This window comes from Gymnoscopelus microlampas (genome assembly GCF_963454915.1).
Source record: "Gymnoscopelus microlampas genome assembly, chromosome: 3".
NCBI classification, from domain to species: domain Eukaryota; kingdom Metazoa; phylum Chordata; class Actinopteri; order Myctophiformes; family Myctophidae; genus Gymnoscopelus; species Gymnoscopelus microlampas.
In genome coordinates this window covers 53124954-53148830 of record NC_139940.1, presented here as the reverse complement: position 1 = coordinate 53148830, position 23877 = coordinate 53124954, and the positions used below count along the sequence as shown (strand labels likewise).

The window sequence follows — 23877 nt, the reverse complement described above, 5'->3', positions numbered from 1 at the left end:
TTCAACTGAGGTTGTTTGCAATGCGATTCTGTGCTGCCCATTTGTAAGTCCTGAACTCCTTTTGATATCAAAATATAATCACTCATTCCTCTGAACTGTGAACTGTCGTCTTTGCCTTATTTTATCTGTCTTATTTGACTGAGTCGGGGTCCCCATTCAGATTTCCACCACACAACGCGACACACCGTGAGCTTGTAGAGCGGCTATTTTTGACAAAGACACTTTGCGTAGATCGAAAAAAGAACACATCAAGTACGGTGTAGCTCAGGGCCATGTTTTACTAAGAACAGAGGGTTCAAGTGCAGAGTTTTTAACCCATTAAGACCTGGAACGCATCTGCGTCACTTTAGATGTCTTTTGCTATTCAAAAATAACAGATATACAAGGTCATAGCGCGGCACCGAGTGCCGCGCTATGAGCTTGTAGATCTGCTATTTTTGAAAAATCTTGACTTGCTTTTGTTTTTTTGTTTTTTTTCAAAAAACTATGAAATGAGCAATACAAGGTGAAAGTGCTTGTTTTTCTTTGTTATTGTTTGCATCATGTAGGGGGCATTCAGCCGCCTGGATCCCACCGGGATGTTCGAGAAGGCCATGATCGGTCGGATCCCAGTGGGCAGACTGGGAACACCTGGAGAGATCGCCAACCTGGCTGCTTTCCTCTGTAGCGACTACGCTAGCTGGGTGTCTGGAGCTGTGAGTACACAGATACACAAGCCAAATGCCCATTGAGGTTTTTCGGGGTCATCCCTATGTTCCCCAGGTTCTATGTTCCCCACTTACCTTAGGGTTAATAGGCTCTATGCACAGCAGCCCTATTGGAAAGAAATTGGGCCTCTACTTACTTCCTTCACAGGTGTTACCAATGATGCTAATGAAGGCTCTGTTCCATTCTGGTCAGGGTGCTGATATTGTGCATGTTGGCTCACTGGAAACACTCCATTTTGGTCCCCAAATGGCCCCTTTGGCTAATAGTTTGGGGACTATTTGGTCCCCAAATAGTCCCCAAATAGGTGTGTAACTCTGAGAGTGTACAAATGGAACCAAATGGACCCGTAAGGGTCAAATGGAACCAAATGGACCCGTAAGGGTCCATTTGGTTCCATTTGTACACTCTCAGAGTTATGGGGGCCTTTTAAAATAAGACAACCACTATGCCACACTAAATGGAACAGAGCCTTAATTAGTATTATTGGTGACACCTGTGAAGGAAGGAAGGAAGGGGCCCAATTCATTCCCAATATGGCTGCTGTGCATAGAGCCTATTAATAACAATAATAAACTTTATTTGTATAGCACCTTTCATGACATGACATGCAACTCAAAGTGCTTTACAGAGCAAGACTACACTTACATTTACAACTAATTTAACACTAAAGCAAATAAAGAAAAGCAAAACAAAAGCATAAACCAACATTAAAATAATGTTAGCTGCCGAGGAAGGACGTCATAATGAGATGCGAGGAGGATGGAGGAATCGATGGGGTTAGATTTGACAAATGGGAACGTCCTTGCTCAGTGAAGCCTTGTTTTGAAACAACCTCGATTACTTATCGTCGCCGTCAGGTTGAAACCTTGTATGTCTAAAAACTGTGACTTTTCAGTAAATGTGAAAAAGAATCCGCGTGCCAATGAAGTTATTAATCACAATATCTGGTTAATACTTTGCATTGGTTCAATGTTTATCAAAAAAACACAGGCACACTGTAAATTACTTTCAATTTGACTTTTTTTGTCTTCCAAAAATAACAAAAATAGCTGAAAAAATAGCTCAGAACGAGTTGCATTTTGGTGTGTTGTGAGCTTGTAGATCTGCTATTTTTGCTACTTTTGTGTGACTTTGTAGTATATGACTAAGTAGGGCATTCATTTACGGGGGGAAAAATAAACATAAGAAGTTGAAAAGCGTTGGAACATGGAGTTACAAGGTTACAACGTTATGTTGTTGTATAGCTTGTTACCCTTCGGTTGTGACCATTAATCAATCACATTTTAAAATAAACATTTTTTACGTGACTAAAATACAAGCTGATCAAATGTTTCGTCGGCTCTAAATCATCACTTTTGGATCCCATCTCCCAGACAGCGTCGTTTACATCCCATAGCCTGAGGAAACAGTCAGCTGCAGTATCCAATAACTAAACAGATTTAAATTCTTAGGGCAAAAGAAAACTTTTGTAAAGTATACACTTGAAGTATCCTTGCGCCATGCACCCTGCAGAGCCTTCTCTCTAGTCTCCTCAAGAGGCAAATTACGACTTGGAACGCGGCGGAACGCGGTCGATTTCTGGGTCACGGCTTGGGGACAGAGGAGGGAGCAGGCGGAAAATGGGGAATGTTTGGCTAGATAGAGAAAGAGGGAGGTGTGTGTGTGTGTGTGTGTGTGTGTGTGTGTGTGTGTGTGTGTGTGTGTGTGTGTGTGTGTGTGTGTGTGTGTGTGTGTGTGTGTGTGTGTGTGTGTGTGTGTGTGTGTGTGTGTGTGTGTGTGTGTGTGTGTGTGTGTGTGTGTGTGTGTGTGTGTGTGTGTGAAACTGAGATGTGTGTAAAACTGAGATGTGTGTAAAACTGAGAAACGTTTGTCTGTAAATATTTAATCTTTGATTATTAGTTCCAACACCCTGATCATTTTAATTGAAATGATCATTACATTTGTCAATATTTCAAAATGTAATACAATAATGTCACGACGTGACATCGGATCCAAGTACACCGTATCTATGACGACGAGCGTTGACGCCACTCACGGCGGCTGTACTACCACCATTCAGGAGAATAGCAGAAAAATGTGCATGTCACATCCGGATAGATGGGGAACGGAAATTACGAGAATTGTGTTGATAACATTTGGCAAAGTCATTTAACTCTAAATTGTCTGGTCCTGAATGTACCACCATCCGTAAATAGCTGTTCTACAAGCTCACAACCGTCATGAGCTTGTAGATCAGCTATCGTCACTACTTGTGTACGTCACCATTGTACAGCAAAGTTTAATACAGGGTTAAGTGGTTAATGGGACAAATCGATTTAGTCTATTATAAAAGATTGATTAGATTTATTTTTCATGTTGATTCATTGATATATAGGAAATTAGCAAAGACATATATTGGTACAAAAACTGCTTCTCGATTATTTGATTAACCTACATGATTGTCCAAGATTAAAGGTAGAGTAAGTTATATTTTTGGAAGGTCAAAGCTCTGTATTGATATTAATTGTTATAGTGTTCAGTAGCAGGGGTCTATCTGTCTCTCTCTGCAGCTCTTTAATAAACAGAAAATACATTTACAAGTGCGTTGCCAATTTCATCCAATCGGGAGAGAGTACCCATTCATCAGCTTCAATGTTATAGTGTTCCTGTTCCAATTTTGTTTACTCACTTCTTTGTGTCATCACTTCCAATTTCACTTGTTTATCATGGATCCTGTATGAGTTCTCTCTCCTAATTGGATAAAATTGGTATCCAATTGATTGAAATGATTACTATCAGAATATATAGTGTATGTTTTGGGGAGAGTTTTCTTTTATTTCTTCAGAACGCATAATGCTATTGACAGACAGTACAATGCAAACATTCTGTAGTCTGTCGTCTTGTAGAATGAAACCTTGCTTTCAATGGCCTTAATTCCACACTACATTAACCAAATAACGGGAACATTCTTGGTCTGGCGGAGCAGCATGCCGAGTTTGACCCAGTGATGAGCGAGCAGGTCGATGGCAAAACAATATTACCTTTGTCAATTTTATGTGAGTGAATTGTTGTCTCCGCCAGGCCAAAAGGCATGGCCGAGACTACAGTATTTTTTTGCACCCTGCCCGGCCGGCCGGCCGGCCGTCCGTCCGTGTGTCCGTCTGACCCCCCCCCGTCTGTGGACAGCAAATCTCCAGCACTGGACAGCACATGGGCCTGTTATAGCGCCACCAGGAGGCCGCTTTTTGCAAAACACATTTTTTTGACAGTACTCTTACAGTTTTGTATACAAACATTACGCAAATCGGTACTCTGTGTACCGTACACACCATCTCAAGTTTTGCAGGAGTGCTCAGTTTTTAACAAAATGCCTCAAATCATGAACACAGCATGCAATTTCTGTGAAATTCTGCACGCACATTCCCACTAGGCCAAGGAGGAAATGCCACTTGAAAGGTTTCACATCAGCCTCATGGTGGCGCTATAACAGGCAAATTTGAGTTTTTACTTATAACTGCACCGATCTGTGTAAAACTTTGTATGTGCACTCCCTAGAAGCCGAGGAAAAACCTTATAAAATATATGTTTTGTTTTTTCTCGGATTCAAGGAGTGTACGTGGTGTGGTCGGACAATGAAACAATTAAAGTCAACGGCATGCAAGGGATCACAGTGAAAAAATGGTGCAGGAAAAGAGAAAAAACAGAAGGCATGTCATCTGTTCAGAAGGAGCTATTTGTTACCATGGCAAAGGAGGGCAGAACTGGACAAGTAAAGCTGGTTGGCGTTAGTTGAGAGACAGTGTTTCAAAGTGTCCAATAATGACAATAACAACTAATAACACTCCACAATCGTAATCCATGGAAAACCCTCCATCCACAGCCTAGGACCTCCTCCAACCTAAAAGTTATCTCACCTCTGATCAAAGTTAGGTGCCTTCCCATTAAACTATTGTGACACTGCATTCAATTACAATCTTGACAGCCCTTCATTAATCACTCATGTACATATCTTTTTTGTCTCTCAAGTTTCCGTTGGCATTTCATCCTTGACGTTTCCGTGAGAAGCATTTAATGAATCAAAACAAATCAAGTGTAGCTTGTAGGGTGTGTCTGTTTTCCCATTGTTACATGTGCATGCCTTGGACTTTCTCATCAACAGAGAATGCCTGATCACCTTAATGGAAACCACAACTATTTAAGCTACCTGGCCAAACCAAACAAATAGTTTAGCTGGTAGAACTTGATCTCCTTCCATCCTCAAGTAACACTGTCCTTTGAAAAGCCAGCAACCCCTTTAATAGCCATATGATGTATACTACACACCCACTCACCTTTGCAGCTAGGTGGCCCTTTTGCGATGGGAGCACTGTCTGTACCGATGAGACTCAATTATTATTATCCAAAATAAGTAGGATTTTTCTTCTTTTTGTTTTGGTTAACCCATTAAGACCTGAGGCCGATTCTACAAAATATCTTTTCAAAACAGTTTTCTTATAAAAACCTATGTTGCTAGGAGCACTTTTTCTAGTTCAATATCTGTCCACTTCCTCCCTAGTAGGCTGCAGGTGTAATGCAGGTAATCAGCAGCCCAAAAGAAGCGACTAGGCTAGACTAGGTGTTTGTAACGCCATGATTTACCTTCAGGGAAATAATGGGTTCTCATAGGCTAGTTTTATCACTTTGCATCGGATATATGAAAATAGCAGATCTACATTTAAATATTTTGAATATTGTTTAAACATTTATTTACAAGTGATTTTACAGTAAAACAAGCCCAAAGTTGCTTAAAATAAGCAGATATGGCAACACTTGTAAACAGGAAACCCCTTGATTCAGCAGTTAGTTACACTTGTAAAGCTAAGGAAGTATAACTTGTGCTTTTGTTTGAGTTTACTGAATTCCAAAAATGTTGCAGAATCTGATTCAGATCCTAGCAGTTTAGATAAGTGATTATTACAGGGATCTAAAAATGTCTGTATGCGTGTTGTAAGTCCGTTGGAATAGATATCACTGATTGAAGTGCATGGAACCTAAAATATACCGTAGGGACTGGAACCCTCAAATAACCTACCTTTTGGTTGGTTTCTCTTCTTACTATTCATAGGTTTCTGCCAATAAATCATGTGTGTTTAAGTGTATACATTTCAAAGAGGACAAACTGACATTTCTGGAAACTTTGCTTTTATTGTAGTAACGGTCTGAGAACATTCATTACAAGTTATTTTGCTCTAAAAGATACAATAATCCATTTCAAAATCCAAAGTTGTAAAGCTTTAGGAAAAAAACAACAAGTTGTGCTTTGTTCTAACTCAAGTTCTGCTTTGAGTTGTATCAAAATCTAAACATTTTTTCTTAACTTTTCTGCTATAGATTTCCCCCCCAGATAATTAGTGAAATTCAAGATCGCTCCTGCCGCATTTCATTAGAACAATGTTCACAATCTGCTGAAGTTTAATGTGATCGCTGCTGTACTTCTGCCAGAGCAGATCGGTGATGCCCTTCCTGTCTCTTTCCTCCAGCTCGCCCTTTGAGAGCTCATGGAAATCTCGCAGATTCCACTTCACTGATTCAAACTCTTTTTTCTCCAGCTCATTCAGAATTCTAAGGATCTGGTCTTTAAGTGACGCCATGGTTGATTCCTGTTACAAACAGAGGATGTTGCACAAGTGTCACATTTGCAGTGTACACTTGCCTACCTTTCAGAACAGTCTATTCAAATAATGATCATAGAATAACCCTATAGTTCTAAATATGAAGTCTTTCAACTTAACCCATTAAGACCTGGAACTGTGTCATTTTTAGATTTGAGCTAAAAAGCATTATTTTACACTTTGGGCTATTCAAAAATAGCAGATATACAAGCTCATAGCGCGGTGCCGCGCTACGAGCTTGTAGATCTGCTATTTTAGAAAATTCGTGAAAATGTGTGCAAATCTTTGAATATATATATTTTTAAAGCAAACATTTTAGAAACATACGTTTTTCAAAAAACTGTTTCACTGTCTCAATGGGTTAATGGTGAGATTAACCACCAGAGAGAAAGAGAAAACGGCAGAGAGAGGACAGAGACGAGCAGTGAGAAATACACACTTAAACAATTTACACAATGTGAATATAAAAATGTATTCTCATTGGAGAAAATCATGAAACATTAGATCGAAGAAATGCATAGGCCATGGGTTTATAGGTCTACTATATGTATATAGTAGTATATGAATTGTAATTATTTTTTACTGTGACTGATCAATGGGATTTTCTTTGTATAGATTGTGATTGTGATGACTACTACTTTACTTTTATGAATTGACTCCTCTGTCTTTTCTTTTGTATTTATTTGATTATGATTATTTATTATTACTAGTATATGTTTTATTATAGGCTGTCATGTAAAGCTGAATCTGATGACAACTCTGAAAAATTATAAATAGCCTGAAATAGCCTTAAAAAAATCATTAGAATGTTTTACAGAGACTTACGTTGTGTGTTTGTGTTGAAGAAACCGACCCAGGATGTCTTTACTGATGTGTCTGTCATGAACAAAACAAACACATCATCCATGTTAACATTTATGACACTTAAACTCCTCTCTCATAAAAGTAATGTAACGATAGACAAAAAAATCACGTGATGAATATGTTATTTTGCCACTTGAATACATAGCCTAGAGATACTGCAACACACAAATAATATGCAATAAAGTACAAGATCATCATCCAGATTAATATTAATGGTGCTTCAACTCGTATACAAATGAAATCAAATAAAAAGGGAATATACTAGTTTAGCTCAATAGCTAGCAAGTTTAGTCAAAAACAACGTCATAATAGCCAGTGTATGAAAATATCGTTGCTGTCGGGCAGAAACCAGCAAACTCCATTTTTCCGCTTTTGCTTTTTTAAGCTTTTGACAAAACCAGCTAACTCCATTGGATCCTCAAACTTTCTGCTAAACCAGCCAAGTCCACCAAAGGGGGTGGAGTTAGCTGGTTTTGCAGACTCCAGGCTCCACCCTCTTTTGACCTCCAACCTCATTGTGAGCTTGGAGGTCCATTCAGCTGTTCTTATAAATGATGAACAAAACCTCCTAACTCCACTTTTTGTTATGTTTTTGTCATTTCCTGAAAAATGTGGTTTCTGCTGGACAGCAAAGATATACACATCGACACATGCATCCAGATAATATAGTATAGTTTAATATAGTATAGTATAATACATGAACAATTTGAAATTCTTATTCTAATGATGTTACATGAATCGCAGTATGACACTCACCTGTCTATGGGAAATCAGAAAAGTAGAGAGATGAGGATGTGGAGGACTTTTATTGGTAGCAGAAGGGGAGGGGTTGAAGTAGGTTGTTAGAACTCCTAAACAAACAACTCACCCACATGCATTCCAATTCGAGTGGTGTGTTCGTGCCAACGGTTCTAATAGGTAGCATGGGGGCGGGGGCGGTTCATTGTTGACCTAGTAGTACATGCTTGAAGCCAAATCCCACTCGTTACCTTACCTTTACCTCTTTAGTCTTTAAAGCGGTAATATATTACCAATTACTCGTCGTTTATAAAGTACTTCTTTTTTTTCTCGCCCCCAGTTATTGCATCCTTTCTCCCCAAAAATCATACTTTGCATTTTCAACAGTTGTTTTTTCCATTTTCTGCAGCCTACATTGTACAATCCTCGTTGTTGATTTAACTCCGAAAAGTGTTCTGCACACTTTACCATTTGGTTCCATTTGTACACTCATTTGAATGAAATGAACACTAAGACTTTTTACTGTGTATGAATTCATAACTTACAGACTAAAGTCAGGGGTCATCACCATGCCAGCTTGTAATGGACATTTCCATCAATATTTTATTTTTGCCACGGACATGCAGAACAAGTGATCAATAATGTTACCAGAAACACATAGTGTCTACTCTATTGCACTTCACTACACATTTTAAAACGAGCCACTTATCAAAAACAATTGAATAAAAAATAAATCTAAATTATTGTGTGGGGAAAGCCGATCTACAAGCTCACAACCCATCACGGCGTGTTGTGAGCTTGGAGATCAGCTATTTTCTTTTCTGTTTAGCCTATAATGGCTAAATGGCGGGGTTAAAGTTATCTATACTTTAGAATGTGGCATGGTCTATAAGTATATTCCATGTTTGGAATTTCAATAATTGGGTCTTACCAGTACAGACACAGTACAGTGCTTCCATCTTACATTGCAGGAGCAAAAGGGCCACTTAGCTGCAAAGGTGTATGGGTGCGTATTATACTTCATATGGTTAGTGTTATATAAACAGGTGGCTTTTCAGAGGACACTCAGGACAGTTTACTTGAGGACAGGAGGAGACGGAAAGTTCGACCAGCTAAACTTGTTTTTTGTTTGTCAAGGTAGCTTCATAGTTGTGGTTTCCATAAAGGTGAACGAACAGGTATTGTAGTCTATGTTGACGAGAAAGTCTAAGGTATGCCAACAATGGAAAAAGATACTTGAGTCGAAACAGATAATTATGTACATGATGAGTGATTAATGACGGGCATGACGGGATTGAAAGGAATGCAGTGTCACAATAGTTTGTTGCAAAGGTGCCTAACTTTGATCAGAGGTGAGGAGGTCTGATGGTGAGGCTGTGGATCAAGGGTTTCCATGGATTATGATGTTATTATAGTTGTTATTGTTATTATTGGACACTTTGAAACACTTTATCTCAACTGACGAAAATCAGCTTTACCTGTGCAGTTCTGCCCTCCTTTGCCTTGGTGCTCCTTCTCAACAGACGACATGTCATCTGTTTTTGCTCTTTTCCTTTTTCATTCATTGTCTCCGCCAGGCCGAAAGGTATGGCCGAGACTATATTTTGTGTCCGTGTGTGTATCCGTCCGTCTGTGGACAGCTAATCTCCAACACTGTTGGCTTGATGGCAGCGAAACGGTTCACACACACTCCCTGGATGCCAGAGCAGAACCTCTGCCCCAAATTTTGCATGCACATTCCCACTAGGCCAAGGAATAAATGCCAAATCTTGAAAATGTTCAAATGGCGCTATAACAGGCCAATTTGCGTTTTTACCTATAACTGCACCGACCTGTGTAAAACGTTTTATGCGCAGTCGCTAGAGGCCAAAGAAAAATGTTTGCCCTGCATTTTTCACAACTGCCTTTTATAGCGGCACCAGGAGGCCTACTTATGTAAAACACTTCTTTTTGTATTACTCCTTCAGATTTTATCCAAATGTCACGCAAATCAGTACACATGATTTCTATAGTCATGTGATCAAGATGGCTCTGTTAGATGTTTCATATTCCATCCTAATTGGCTAAGATTGACATCTAATGTTTGCGGGAGTCGCCCGTTTTGAACAAATTCCGCAAATCATGAACGCAGCATCCGATTGCAGTGAAACTTTGCACCCAGGTTCGCACTAGGTTGAGGAACACATGCCACACTTTTAACATTGCCCTATTATAGCGCCACCAGGAGGCTGATTTTTGCTAATCACACAAATCGGTACACATTATCTCCATAGTCAAGTGATCAAGACGGATCTGTCCGATTTTTCATATTCCATCCTGATTGGCGAGTCTGATATACAAGCTATGAGCTTGTAGATCTGCTATCTTTGAAAATATTGAACATTTGTGCAAATATATATATTTTTTTAAAGGGACATTCTTTTACTCAAAAATGTTGGCGGCGGGGTCCCTGGAGTCCTTGAAAATGGAACTAAATATTTTCAGATGTGGGGGTGACGGGGGTCCGTGGCCAAATGCATATAATGTTGGGTGTCCTTGACATGAAAAAGTTTGAGAACCACTGATAAAGCAACATACGGTTTTCTGACAACTGATGCATTACCGGATTGTATGGGTTAAGGCAGGGTTTTGATATATTTCCAGTGAATTGCCCGGCCCACGTTGATGTGGTTAATAGTTGTCTCTTTGTGTGTGTGTGCAGGTGATCAGGATGGATGGAGGGGAGTACGTCTCCATGGCAGGAGAGTTCAATGAGCTCAGGAGGGTGAGTCCGTCTGTCCCAGTTCAACTGTCTCTCTGCCCAAAAGAGACATTTTGGTGTCTCTCCGGGACACAAACTAGTGAAAATAGCCGATCTACAAACTCACAACGTGTTGTGAGCGTGTAGATTGCCATTTTTCTATTAATTTATGGAAGTTGTTATGAATTGTTTTAATTTCTGAAAAAAATCTAATTTCTTGAAGAAAAAAAAAGGAAGCGAAAAAAGGGATATTTACTTGAAAGAGAAAGGGACTACGCATTAACGATTTATCGTAAATCGATTAAAATACATTCAAACAGGTGACAATTTAAATCGATTTTAATAATAAATGTATTGCAATGCAAACAGCAGAGGGCGCGTAAAAAAAGAGAAAATGCAGGATCTTTGTAAGAGAATTGATACAAAAAAAAGAGTTTTCAGTCATTTGCTATTATATTGAAAAGAGAAAACACAGTATTGTAAAAAAAAAAAATACTGTATTTGTGTAAGAGAAATTATTTTGATAATAAATTTGTGTTGAAAAAAATCTTGAAAAATCGCATTGTGAACCCAGTATCGTGATTGGAATGGTATCGTGAGTTGAGTGAATCGTTACATGTGTAGTCGTGACCCATAAAAATGGGTCCTAATTAATGTCTGTCCTCCAAGCACAGAGTCATTGCTGACTGTGGATGGTATCACATTCCACTGAGAAGCTTCTGACTGGCTGCTATCAACTGTCTTAATGATACAAATGTACTGTAACAAGCTACTGTTGCTGTCTGGCAAAAAAACTCTTACCTCCATATTCTAACTTTTTGTGCTTTTTTTCCTAAATGAAGGCTATTGATCACACTACAGCGTCACACAAAAGTATCAAAAGTATCGGATCCACAAGCTCAAAACGCGGCGCGAAGCGACGCGTTTTGAGCTTGTGGATCCGATACTTTTGATACTTTTGAATTTGGATCCTGAAAAGTAACGGTTTTGGACATTTCCGCCCGACAAGAGACTATATTAATCTATAATAATGAATTAATCTCTGCACACTGGTTTGCACAGTGGAGCTGAAAACAAGTGTGCAGATTTTGTTTTACTGAAAAATGTACTGTACGCCTCGTGGTGTTTCCCCCCCCCCCCCCCCCCCCCCCCCCCCCCTTTACTTTGTATGTGTTATTCTGTGCTTCCTTTTCTATTGTATTTTATAATTTTATATATTTTATATATATTTTTAAATTTTTTATAGCTTTCATTTACAGTATACATCGGTCTAATTTACTGTTATCATAGTCAGTCAGTCACTCAATCAATCAATCAATCAATCAATTAAAAAGGTTATTCCACTGTTGGACTGCAAACATAGATAGAAAAAGGTGAAATATTGTATGTCTGTAAAAGGTTTACAACTGAAACACTGTGTGTGTGCGCGTGTGTGTGTGTGTGTGTGTGTGTGTGTGCGCACGAATGTATGCATGTGTCTTTCAGGTTACTAAGGAACAGTGGGCTATGATGGAGGCCATGATCAGAACCACAAAGGGCTCCTAAACGAAACAACAGAGAGACACACTTGTACACACACACACACACACACACATTGTTTCAGGCCTTATATACTGTTCAATGGTCAGAGCCACGGAACATTACAGAACCAAGCCTTATCAACTACTGCATCGGTGTCTCTCTCACACACACACACACACACACACACACACACACACACACACACACACACACACACACACACACACACACACACACACACACACACACACACACACACAGGAAAGAGATGTTTATTATAAGGTTAGGTGGGGTTATAAGGTTAGCACAGACATGTCATCTCCCCTGTCCTCTTCTGGACAGACCTTCAAGTCAACCTTTCCACGTTGACACACTCCTCAGTTCAATTAACACCGGGTGAACCTGGGTCATTAGAATATTCACATGTAAACACTTCAACATGACATCAATTATTCGCTGTAATTGTTTACCGTTGATTCTCCAAGAACAATTTCCTCTCCTCTTTTAGCCTTAAAGCTGCAATCCGTAACGTTTATGTCCCGATCGGGAATCGAGCCCTGGTCTACTGCACGAGAGACCCCACTTAGCCAGAGGAGATAGTGTGTGTATGAACTTCAGGCAGTACTACTTGTCAACCAGTTTAAGTGTCCTATTAACATACTATATGACATACTGTATAGCATACTGATTATTTTTATTGTATTCCAAAAGTTCCGGATTGCAGCGTTTGAAATCACAACCCCTCCACACTGTTTTCGGTTGTTCGGTTTGTCACTGTGTCTTTGAGTTGAGCTCTTCTACCGTCCAGTCATATCTCAGGATACTGCCTCACCGCATCGATTGAAACACCCTCCTCACTGGACCGCGGGCGAACCGTTGTCGCTTCTCCTCGGCCGACAGTGCCTTGCGATCTCATTGTCACAGTCAAAGCAGAAATGACTGTGTTGGTATTTAGAAATAGCTTGAATAGACCCGCTCTTTTGTTTGTCTAAATGAGATTAACTTGTAGTGGTGATATTGGTGCTTCAATAGTTAATAAGTTAATCAGTTAATTAAAGTTAATCAGTGGTGCCAAAAGTAGCAGATCTACAAGCTCACAACGCGTCGCGAAGCATCTGCGAAACATCTGCTATTTCCGATGTGGGACACCACCGTGCAATTAGGTTTAAGTCAGGCTTAACTGTAACAAACGTAGCCCTTGGTTATGATGTCACTGTGAATGTATCCTGCATTAGCAATGTATACAATTCTTTATTGAAAGTTGCACAGTCATACATCGGTATACATAAAACACAATATGAAACATAGCTTGTAAATCCGCAATATGTTGAGTGCCAGTAATATTTTGTCTTAGAACTGGAAGTGTTGTGGTGTGAAACCAGTTGTACAATAAATTATGAAATATTAATAAGTCTTATATTTCATAATTGAAATGGTAGCCACTGTTCTGTTCTTTTGTTTTATCCTCTAGTGCTGCTTGCTGGTTTTCTATCCTACCTACCTGTCTCTCTCTCTATCTCTCTCTCTCTCTCGATGTACTTTATGTACATGACTTACAGTAACTCATTCTCTACCTCACACACATTTTCTCATTCTCACTCAATATATCTGTCTCTCAGAGGCTGTGGAGTTACAGAGTCAATTAGAAGATAAGATCAGTTCTCTGTCACAGTGTTGTGAGGACTCCCCTCTCCCCTACGCTCCTGTGTCCTCTCCTGCAAACTCCTCTTCAAGGTTCCTCGCCTCTTTTATTCTCCACAACTCCTCTCGCCTCCTCCTGGAGACTCCCTCTGTTTTTTTACAATAATGGACCCCAGCGTTTCCCAAACAATGGGTCGGGATCTGTTTGTGGGTTGTGGACACAAATAGTTTTTCATTTTTCAAAATAGTATAATAATGCAAAAAAAAAAGTAAATATATGATTGAAGACATTAAAAAAAACAAAAACATTAACCACTTGAACCTAGCATCCGTGTTCTGGAGGGAACATTCACCAAAAATAGCAGATCTACAGTAGATAGATAGGCTATTTTTGCAAAGAGATTTATTGTAGAGGGGGGGGAACAAGCAGAGTCAAAGGTCAGGTTTAATCTGTATTGAACGTTTGAACGTTTAAATGGTTACATGTCTGAAAATACACATGAACATATCCAACATATTATATATAGAAAATATAATGTGTAAAAAATAACCCACTGATGATGGTGATGTCAAAGAAGTCTATGAAGCCATTTATGAAATATATGAAAAAATGTAATATCTAACACAATTTTATACAATACTGTATGTAGTGGGGGTCCTTGCTTAATCTCTCTCAGCTAAGGGGTCTTTGGTCTGAAAAAACATTGAAGACCCCTGATATGAACTCCTGTGTTCATGTGGAAATGGCAGATCTACAAGTTACATGTTGACAAAATGTTGACAAATCTTCTATTTTGGGGGTCCCTGACACAATCTTTTAAAATGGGGGTCCGTGGCTAAATACATATCAATTTGAGGGTTCTTGACATGAACATGTTGAGAACCACTGCTGTAGAAATTAATTTGCACCCTCCAGTGGTGGAAGAAGTAAGTAAAGGTAACGATGGAGAAATGATCTGTTACAGGTTAAAGTCCTGTATAAATATTGGAATCCAAATATACTTATAGTGCCACATCATAATTTATCACATAGTGCATGCTTTGTATTAATAATACCAATCTGACAACTGGAAACTAAAGGTGTCAAATAATTGTTGTGGAGTAAAATGTGCAATCTTTGTTTCTGAGATGTAGTGGAATCGAAGTATCCAAAACAAATGAGAAGTTGAGTAAAGTAAAACTAACTAAAAGTTGCACTTAAAGTAAGTACAATACTTGAATAAGTGTACTTAGTTACTTCCCACCACTGACCCCTTCCCCCCCGTGAGTGTGTGTGTGTGTGTGTGTGTGTGTGTGTGTGTGTGTGTGTGTGTGTGTGTGTGTGTGTGTGTGTGTGTGTGTGTGTGTGTGTGTGTGTGTGTGTGTGTGTGTGTGTGTGTGTGTGTGTGTGTGTGTGTGTGTGTGTGTGTGTGTGTGTGTGTGTGTGTGTGTGTGTGTGTGTGTGTGTGTGTGTGTGTGTGAGTGAGTGTGACATAAATACAAAACAAATCACTCATGGAAACCGGTTGCCAGTTTGACGGTGGAGTACATTTTTTATTTAGTGTTATTTTACACAGTGATCGTGGTGCCCTGCGTGGCCGGGCATCGACCCAATTCACGCGGCAGCCATTTTGTTTTTATGCCACACTTCGAGTGCAACGCAAATGCAAAATGGCGGCTGCGTGAATATGGTCAGTGGCGCTATTTACACAGTAAAAATCCTCAGTGTTAATTCATCCATTCTTACTCTGAGAGTGTACAACATATGTAACCAAATGGACCTTTACAGTTCCATTTAATTGCACCTGTACACTCAAAGAGTTACAGGGGGTGTAACTGATATATTTTAGTTGTTAAATATGTTCTGATAGTAATCATTGCTATAATAACAGGAGTCTCTCCAGCTCTTTAGTAAACAGAACATACATTTTCAGGTCAGTGCAGGATTGCCATCTACCTGCTATTCAAATAAGGGACGGACGCCCAGAAAAATATACAATCTCACTGTATGTTGTCTGTACAGTTTTTTGTATATTATATTAACAACCTGTATTATACTGTAGTATATGAGCTGTTTGAACTTAAGATGTGTGTCATTGATTGATTCCCAAAAAATAATGAACAAAGTGTGTCCCTTGTCAGTTCAATCAGGGACACATCTTTTAGTTTCCAAATAAGGGACAATAGGCTCTATGCACAGCAGCCATATTGGAAGGAAATTGGGCCTTGCTTACTTCCTTCACAGCTGTTACCAATGATACTAATGAAGGCTCTGTTCCATTCCGTGAAGCACAGTGGTTCTCAAACGTTTTTAATTTACACACCCGTAAGGGTCCATTCGGAAGCCCCTAAAGGAACCATGAGGGTCGCTGGACCCAAATTTGAGAACCACTGGTGTAGCAGAGTGTTTCCAGTGAACCAACATGCACAACGTCAGCACCCTGACTCTGTTTGACCAGAATGGAGCAGAGCCTTCATTAGTATCATTGGTAACACCTGTGAATGAAGTAAGAGGCCCAATTTCTTTCCAATATGGCTGCTGTGCATAGAGCCTATTATGTATTTCAAGGGACGGGATACCAGTCGGGATACAATTAAAAACAAAATCAAATCAGGAGAGCACGCTGACACAGGATAAACAAGTGAAATTGGGAGTAATGAAACAAATAAAATGAGCAGGCAAATTTGGAACTAGAACCTGATAAAATTGAAGCTGATAATATATATTTGTGGGGTTCTCTCTCTCGCCTGATAAAATTTGGTATGCTGACCTGTACATTTATTTTCTGTTTACTAAAAAAAAGCTTGATAACCCTGTTACTGAACAAACACTCTGCAGCAATGATTACTATGGGAATATTGAACAAAAACTAGTAGTTTATTATTGGAATATAGAACATTAAACTAGCAGTTTGTTGCCATTGAATTATTGGCTTAGGAATGTGACAAAAACAAAAACAAATCTCCATCAATTCAAGGCTTCATGGGGTGTGTAATTGATAGAAAATAAGTCATTTTTTGGGTGAACTACTCCTTTTACTTAAAAAAAGAAAGAAATACATATCACTTACACCCCCTTTAAATGAACACTCAGGATTTTACAGTGTACAGTGCACAAGAAAAGTAATATATACAGAGACCATCGCTGTCATTCACCTGCTGGGTTGAGGGGGTTCAGGGATCTATCGAGGTTAGCGTGTAAGACTAATTCATGGTCCGCCGCGCAACGGAAATAGCAGACCTACAAGCTCACAATGCGTCGCGGACGCGACGCACTACAGCTTGTAGGTCTGCTATTTTCGACGAACGAGGTATAAATTAGGCTTTTGGTTTTCAGTAGCAGTAATAGTAGTAACTGTCTCTCCATTACGAAGCCGCTCTCCGGCTGCTAACATGCACTGCGAAAAATAATGAGATTTTTAGCTCCATATACTCGTGTCGCGACTCCTTCCTGTGGCCACTTCCTGTATTCTCATGCGCGACCCTGTCCACAACTCTTCCTCGTGTCCTCACCACATCTGTAAAGACTTTATATCAAACCCATGTCTATGGTGCATAATAAACATATTTATATGGCATTGTAATACAGGGCATAGCAGTGGTGGCCATTGTGTGGGTGCCGCAGATAGAAAAGCCATTAATTCTTCCCATAGAGATATCCGAAAATATTTATATAAATTAGTCTAAGCCTGGAACCAAGCCATCCAGGCTCCTGGCGAATCATGACCATAAATCATTTGCTTCTGTGTCAAAAATTATTTGAAATTTTCATTATATTATAATATAATTATACTATATTTAATAAATACAATTTTTTTCCGGTTTTCAAATATTTGTTGGCACAGAATCAAATGTTTTATGGTCATGATTCACCAGGAGCAAATATACTTACAACCATTACCTCATAATAAGTCCTTATACCATTATTTATAATGTTTTGATTATTGCTATGAAGCATTATGAGTACTTCTGAGCGCTAATAAATGTAATTATGCAGTGTTATAATCAGATCATAATTACTAATACTTGACCTTATAAGTCATAAAATGCTTTATAATGAATTATTGTCATAAAGCATTATTTGTACTTGCTTATAACTTATAACTAACAGTGTCATAAGCTGATTATAATGCAATTTAAGCATGTTTATAATGCATTATAGACATGGGTTTCATAGGAAGTGTTACCGAACATCTTATTGCTTTGGTGGCGTGTGGGCGGGTGTCTTTCTATACCCTCGTCTTCAAAGACACCTCAAGATTAACGGACCCAGCACTGCCAACTAGACAGTAAACAGCATTGTGATTGGGTTATTAGACGGTGGACCAATCGACCAATGACGAGTCCTGGTCTTCTCGGGACTGTGGGCGTGTCTAATAAGTTTGAGGGCTGTTCATTGGTGGTTGTCAGTCTAATCGTTACAAAATCTGTACATTTACAAACGGTATAGAAACGGGACAGGTCAGAAATGGAGACTCGACTGGCCTGCAAAAGGGAAAAGGCAGCAACTGTGTTCCTTCTCTTTTTCAACTGGCGGGGTTTAAAGCACTGGTTCTCAGTATGGGGTTTCGGGGACCCCCATGTGTCTTTAATGGGGTTCCAGGGGGTCCCCAGCTAAATTATTGATAGTTAGGAACCAAATGGAGTTAAATTAAAGCTGCAATCCATATTTTTTTGTGTGTGATTAAAATGTTATTTGAACCAATCCATATGCAGTGGTGGACAGTAACTAACCTCTTGACTTTCACTCAGTTATCTAAAATAGAAATATTAAACTTGTAGTTCCACTAGGAAGGGACTCCAAACTTACACAATTATGTAATGAATTCACAACTTCAGCCCTTTTTCAAATATAGTTGAATTACCTTTTTTTTTCACTTGATTTTTCTCCACTGTCCATATGTTAGAGTATGTTAATACAATATAACTAGTACATCTGCAGTGGAGGTGGTCTCCCTACTCTTACATTGAGACATTTTGACCCTGTGCTCAGGGCGGACACCAACTGGTTGACAAGAGGAAGCTCAAAGTGCAATATCTCCCGATCTATCTGGCCAAATAAGCTTTCTGTCGCAGCTCAGGAGTAGATATTTCGGTGCTTGCACGGGAGACAGGCCATAAATAGTAGGCCATAAATCTTACGGATTCCGGCTTTAACACTGAATTTGTTACAGTGTAGATACCGGTAATCGGTATCGCAGAGATTAAAGAAAGACCAAATCAAATCGGGTATGTGGTTCTCAAAGTGGGGTCCAGGGACCCTCTGGGTTACTTGAGGTGGTCCCAAATGGACCCTTACAGGTCTGTAACTCTGAGAGTGTCCAAATGGAACCAAATTGACCCATTTGTACACTCTCAGAGTTATGGGGGTCCTTGAAATTAAAAAGCTTGAGAACCACTGGGTCATTGAAAGGGGTTGATAATCACTGGTTATGTCCTTGTCCATTCAAAATGTACATTTTCCAGATATGGCTTTATTGTTGGATTTTGCGGGGGTTTTTTTTTTTTTTTTTACAAATCGGTGTCCTTTAGTAGTATACCGTGAATCGTAATCAAACATTTAAGGCTAATTTACACTGTAAAAACCTCTTATTTTTGGCACCGGGTACGCATTTGGGGGGTGGGGGAAAACGGGGGACATGTCTGGTACAAAACTTGTACCCCCCACCTTTGAAATCAAAGATACGTCCGTGTTTGGCGTTCACGTGGGGGACCCGAGGTTCGAATCCCAAGTAGGGCAAGAACGTTAGGCATTGCAGCTTTAACACATTTAACCATTTGGCTACATTTGAGTTACAAATGGATAAAGTAACAGAAGGATTTTAGCCGCATGTAGGGCTGGGCAATATGGACAAAATCAAATATCACCCTCAATTTTTTTAACAAATACCTCAATATTGTGACAATATTGTGGGCATGATTATTGGGGATAACATTTACAATGAGATGTTTGATAAACAATCATCATACACATAATCAGTAATACCTATATATTATAATAACAAAGTGGGGGGGGAAAAAAATAGAATAGCTAGAACCGTCAGGTAAGCTCAGTCACTTTACTGTAATGCATCCTTTAAAACCAGGACAAGACAACACAATATGCCATATCACCATAATACAATATCGAAAATCCCAGACGATATCTAGTTTCATATCACAATATCAATATAATATTGATTCAATATTGATATATTGCCGAGCCCAAGTCACATGGCAGTGTCGAACAACACAAACGATGCATTTTCAACCGGGTCAATCGTGCTACACTGGCCTTTAGACCCCCTATATCGACCAGAAGCCATTACCCCATGCGTTCCACTCAGCGATACTATATCCCTCTAAGCCTGATTTATGCTTGGTTGTGTGCCGGTATCTCACAAACGCGTGTCTCGAAATGCCTGTATCTCACAAGCTCACATTGTGAGGTACTGTATCTCAAAAACTCAGGTATCTCACAAGCTTATACATACATAGCGTATAGATCTGCTTTTTTTTGTTCAGTGCACGTGGCAATGCACAACTAAGTATGACTCAGGCTTTTTGGACCAATGACACTTTTGGACCACACGACACAAGTCAACATTAGAGTCATCTGCAGTTGCTGCCATTTGACTTTGCGAGACAGAAACGTCTCCAACAAATTACTCCTACCTACACACATGCACGCACGCGTACACACGCACACACGCACACACGCGCACACACACACACACACACACACGCACACACGCACACACGCACACACACACACACACACACACCCACGTTGCTGCTGGCAAATAGATCTAAAAAAACGTAAAGTAAAAAAACAAAATTCTAATATATCCTAGGCTCTTGGATTGGAGTTGATAGCTACTTCACACACGGTACGAGGGGAGAGGGGGGGGGGGGGGGTCGGTGACACGTGGATGATGATGGCCTGTCATCAGTCGTCAGCACACAGCACCAGGGCCAGCTCTGTCCTGTAGAGTTTACCTCCATCTGATAGAGCCATGATGGCTGTCTTATACACCGGGATCTGAGCTACCTCCAGCTCCTATGGGACAAAACATTATATTACATTATAATATATCATATCATAACATAACATAACATAACAGCATAACATAACATAACATAAGAGCACCGAAGTCTGACGTAATTTACGCATCCTACCTGGTTCGCGGTTTTCCACCCCCGTTCTGAATTCCCATAGACGTCTATAATATCGCGTGTGTTTTTGGTCTCCCCTACCTCTCTTCTATCCCAAAAAATACTCCAGTTTGAGCACTCAGGCTTTCACAGCATATCTGGGGTTTTATGTAAATTGGTCTCAAAACAGGCCAAACTGATTTGGCCCCGAAAGTGACGTCACTAGCGATACAATCCCTCACGTTTTTTAGTTCCAACTTAGGAAAAAAAGATTTTTTTTTTTTTTTTGAGTATATCTGAGGCTTGATTTAGGCTCAAACCTTTTGAAAAACGTTTTAGGGACATAAACAATATGATATTAAATATATATATATATTTTTTAATTCATTATTTGTAGATCCTTTACATTTTCGCCAGAAACAAACTGTATCAAATATAAGTGACTGACTATCATAAACGATACAGAGCCAACTCCCTGACAATATCACGAGACAGTTTGTTTATTTTTGGACCACAATTCTTATATGAGACGATTCTAAGATGACCCAATGTTATTCTCCATAGAGAAATTACTTTACGAACCAGGGGATGAACGAGTGACGTCAGGACTTCTGTACACCTGCTAAATTTGTTTCCCAAGGATGAGCGGGGTGTGGGAGCGCTTGTATTACAGCCCCGACGGAGTCTGTGTTCGCGATATGTTGCATTATGTCCCGATAGGGACAGAATGGCAAAATATCGTCCAACGTAGTCACGGTACCTCCGAGACGTCAACACTGCCTCGCACGCGGTCCAAGCTAACACAGCCGAGCGATCCCTACCCCCGTTTCAGCCAATTAGAAGCCACGTCTGGCCCCTATCATCCTACACAATTATATACCCCAATACACACACATATGCTTACAAACATCGTATGTACATGCGTATGTACATACGTACGAACATACCTGTATACACCCAAATACATACATACACGCTTACAAACACACATACATACGTACGTTTGTACATATACTAGCAGACATATTCAGATAGATGTTAATTATGAAGGCATACAAACACACACACACACACACACACACACACACACACACACAGACAGACAGACAGACAGACAGACAGACAGACAGACAGACAGACAGACAGACAGACAGACAGACAGACAGACAGACAGACAGACAGACAGACAGACAGACAGACAGACAGACAGACAGACAGACAGACAGACTCACTCACACACACACACACACACACACACACACACACACACACACACACACACACACACACACACACACACACACACACACACACACACACACACACACACACACACACACACACACACACACACACACACACACACACACACACACACACACACGTTTACTGACCTTCTTGTTCTTCTCACAGAGGTCTTTGAGCAGAGATTCCAACTCATTTTCATCCATGTGGCCGTTCTCATCCTGAAACACACACAGACACACGCAGGGTTAACAGTGAACAGTAGATGTTCGCTACGGATCGACCAATATATATATATATATATATATTTTTTTTTACAGCTGCCAGTATTTTGTGCTGCTCAGATTTGATCATTTTGTGTAAAAATATACAATTATATTAATGTTACAGTGAAAAAGCCTCTAAAACAACCTGTCTGTCTGTCTGTTCAATTCCATTTTTTATTCATTATGAAGTTGAAGCGATTCCAGACAGGCAGAACATGAGTCGAGGGTGAAGGATGGAGAGGAGACAATTATAGACAGTAAAATGTTTACTATTCTTTTAAAATCAACACATAACATTTGACTGTGTACTGTACAATGAAGTAAACAGTCTCTCTCTCTCTCTCTCTCTCTCTCTCTCTCTCTCTCTCTCTCTCTCTCTCTCTCTCTCTCTCTCTCTCTCACACACACACACAATGGCTGCCATTCCCCTTAACAACACCAAGGTGCACTATGCCCAACACACAAACATCACAGAAACATCACATTGAAAGGAGAGATGTCCAAGCGCATGTATGGCCGCCCGTCTAATTATGTCTCAGGTCCAAAACACATCTGTGATATCTTGACAGACCAAAATAATATTCACATTCTTCTTCATGTGGCCGCCCTGTGATGTCAGTCACCTATGACATATATCCAGTATGACTCCAAATTTGGTCCAGGTTTCAGCCAGATCCCACAAGTTTCCTAGGGCATTGTGGGCATCACTTCCTGTCGATTTGATCCCTGATACCTGATCAAATCGACAGGAAGTGATGCCCACCAACGCCCTAGGAAACTTGTGGATAAAAGGTGGCAAAGAAAGTGTGGATGCACAAAGTTCTAACAAAGGGCTACACAACAGTGACTGCCCATCACATCACCCCTGAGTGGTAAGCTACAGTATGTAATTGGTTAACACATAAGAGAGACAGAAGTGCATGTTTGCTGAGAACCAGCAGGTTGATAATACCTCTTCTAAACAATAAGTTGAATATTATATGTGCAGAATGTCAGCTGTGTAATTTTATTTTTTCTTATATATATTCTTGTGGTTGACAATGGGAAATCATTTCAGTTTTTCTGTGACACTGACCCATCTCTTGCTGTGGTCGTAAATCCACTGGAGTGCTTGGTCCTCACATTAAACACTGCACGACACAACGTGATGTCAGCATGATGTCAGCAAACTGTGGAGTGTTAGTTCAACTCAAAAACTGACCAGTAAGTCCACTGTTTACAGTCTGAGTTAACTGAATTTGAACGTGTGGGAGAGACAGGCAGAGCCATCAGCCAGCTAATCAACTAGCCTCTCAACCAACCGGTGATTCAAACAACCAGCCAGACATCAAACCAGTCAACCAATCAGCACTGAGAACGGGCTCAGTATTGTGAAGCTCCTTGCTGCATGTTTTGGTTTTGACAGCTTTCG

General features: G+C 39.9%; 2 protein-coding genes and 1 long non-coding RNA gene across 3 annotated transcripts in view; 1 reads left to right on the top strand and 2 right to left on the bottom strand.

The window, feature by feature from the left end:
- Positions 1-13612, top strand: part of decr1 (2,4-dienoyl CoA reductase 1, mitochondrial) — a 45501-nt gene extending 31889 nt beyond the window's left edge. The window contains exons 8-10 of the mRNA XM_084053192.1: positions 549-695; positions 10642-10704; positions 12166-13612. Coding sequence (XP_083909318.1) covers positions 549-695; positions 10642-10704; positions 12166-12225 — 270 coding nt within the window. The 3' untranslated portion in view covers positions 12226-13612. The remainder of the gene's footprint in view (positions 1-548; positions 696-10641; positions 10705-12165) is intronic.
- Positions 5852-7658, bottom strand: LOC311042457. The gene is made up of 2 exons (XR_014600514.1): positions 7164-7658; positions 5852-6326 (listed from the first exon to the last, which is right to left on the bottom strand). It is a non-coding gene; the product is annotated as an uncharacterized lncRNA (long non-coding RNA).
- Positions 13613-15356: 1744 nt separating the features above from the next.
- Positions 15357-23877, bottom strand: part of calb1 (calbindin 1) — a 55849-nt gene continuing 47328 nt past the window's right edge. The window contains exons 10-11 of the mRNA XM_084053195.1: positions 22350-22421; positions 15357-20860 (exon numbers count right to left, since the gene is read on the bottom strand). Coding sequence (XP_083909321.1) covers positions 20750-20860; positions 22350-22421 — 183 coding nt within the window. The 3' untranslated portion in view covers positions 15357-20749. The remainder of the gene's footprint in view (positions 20861-22349; positions 22422-23877) is intronic.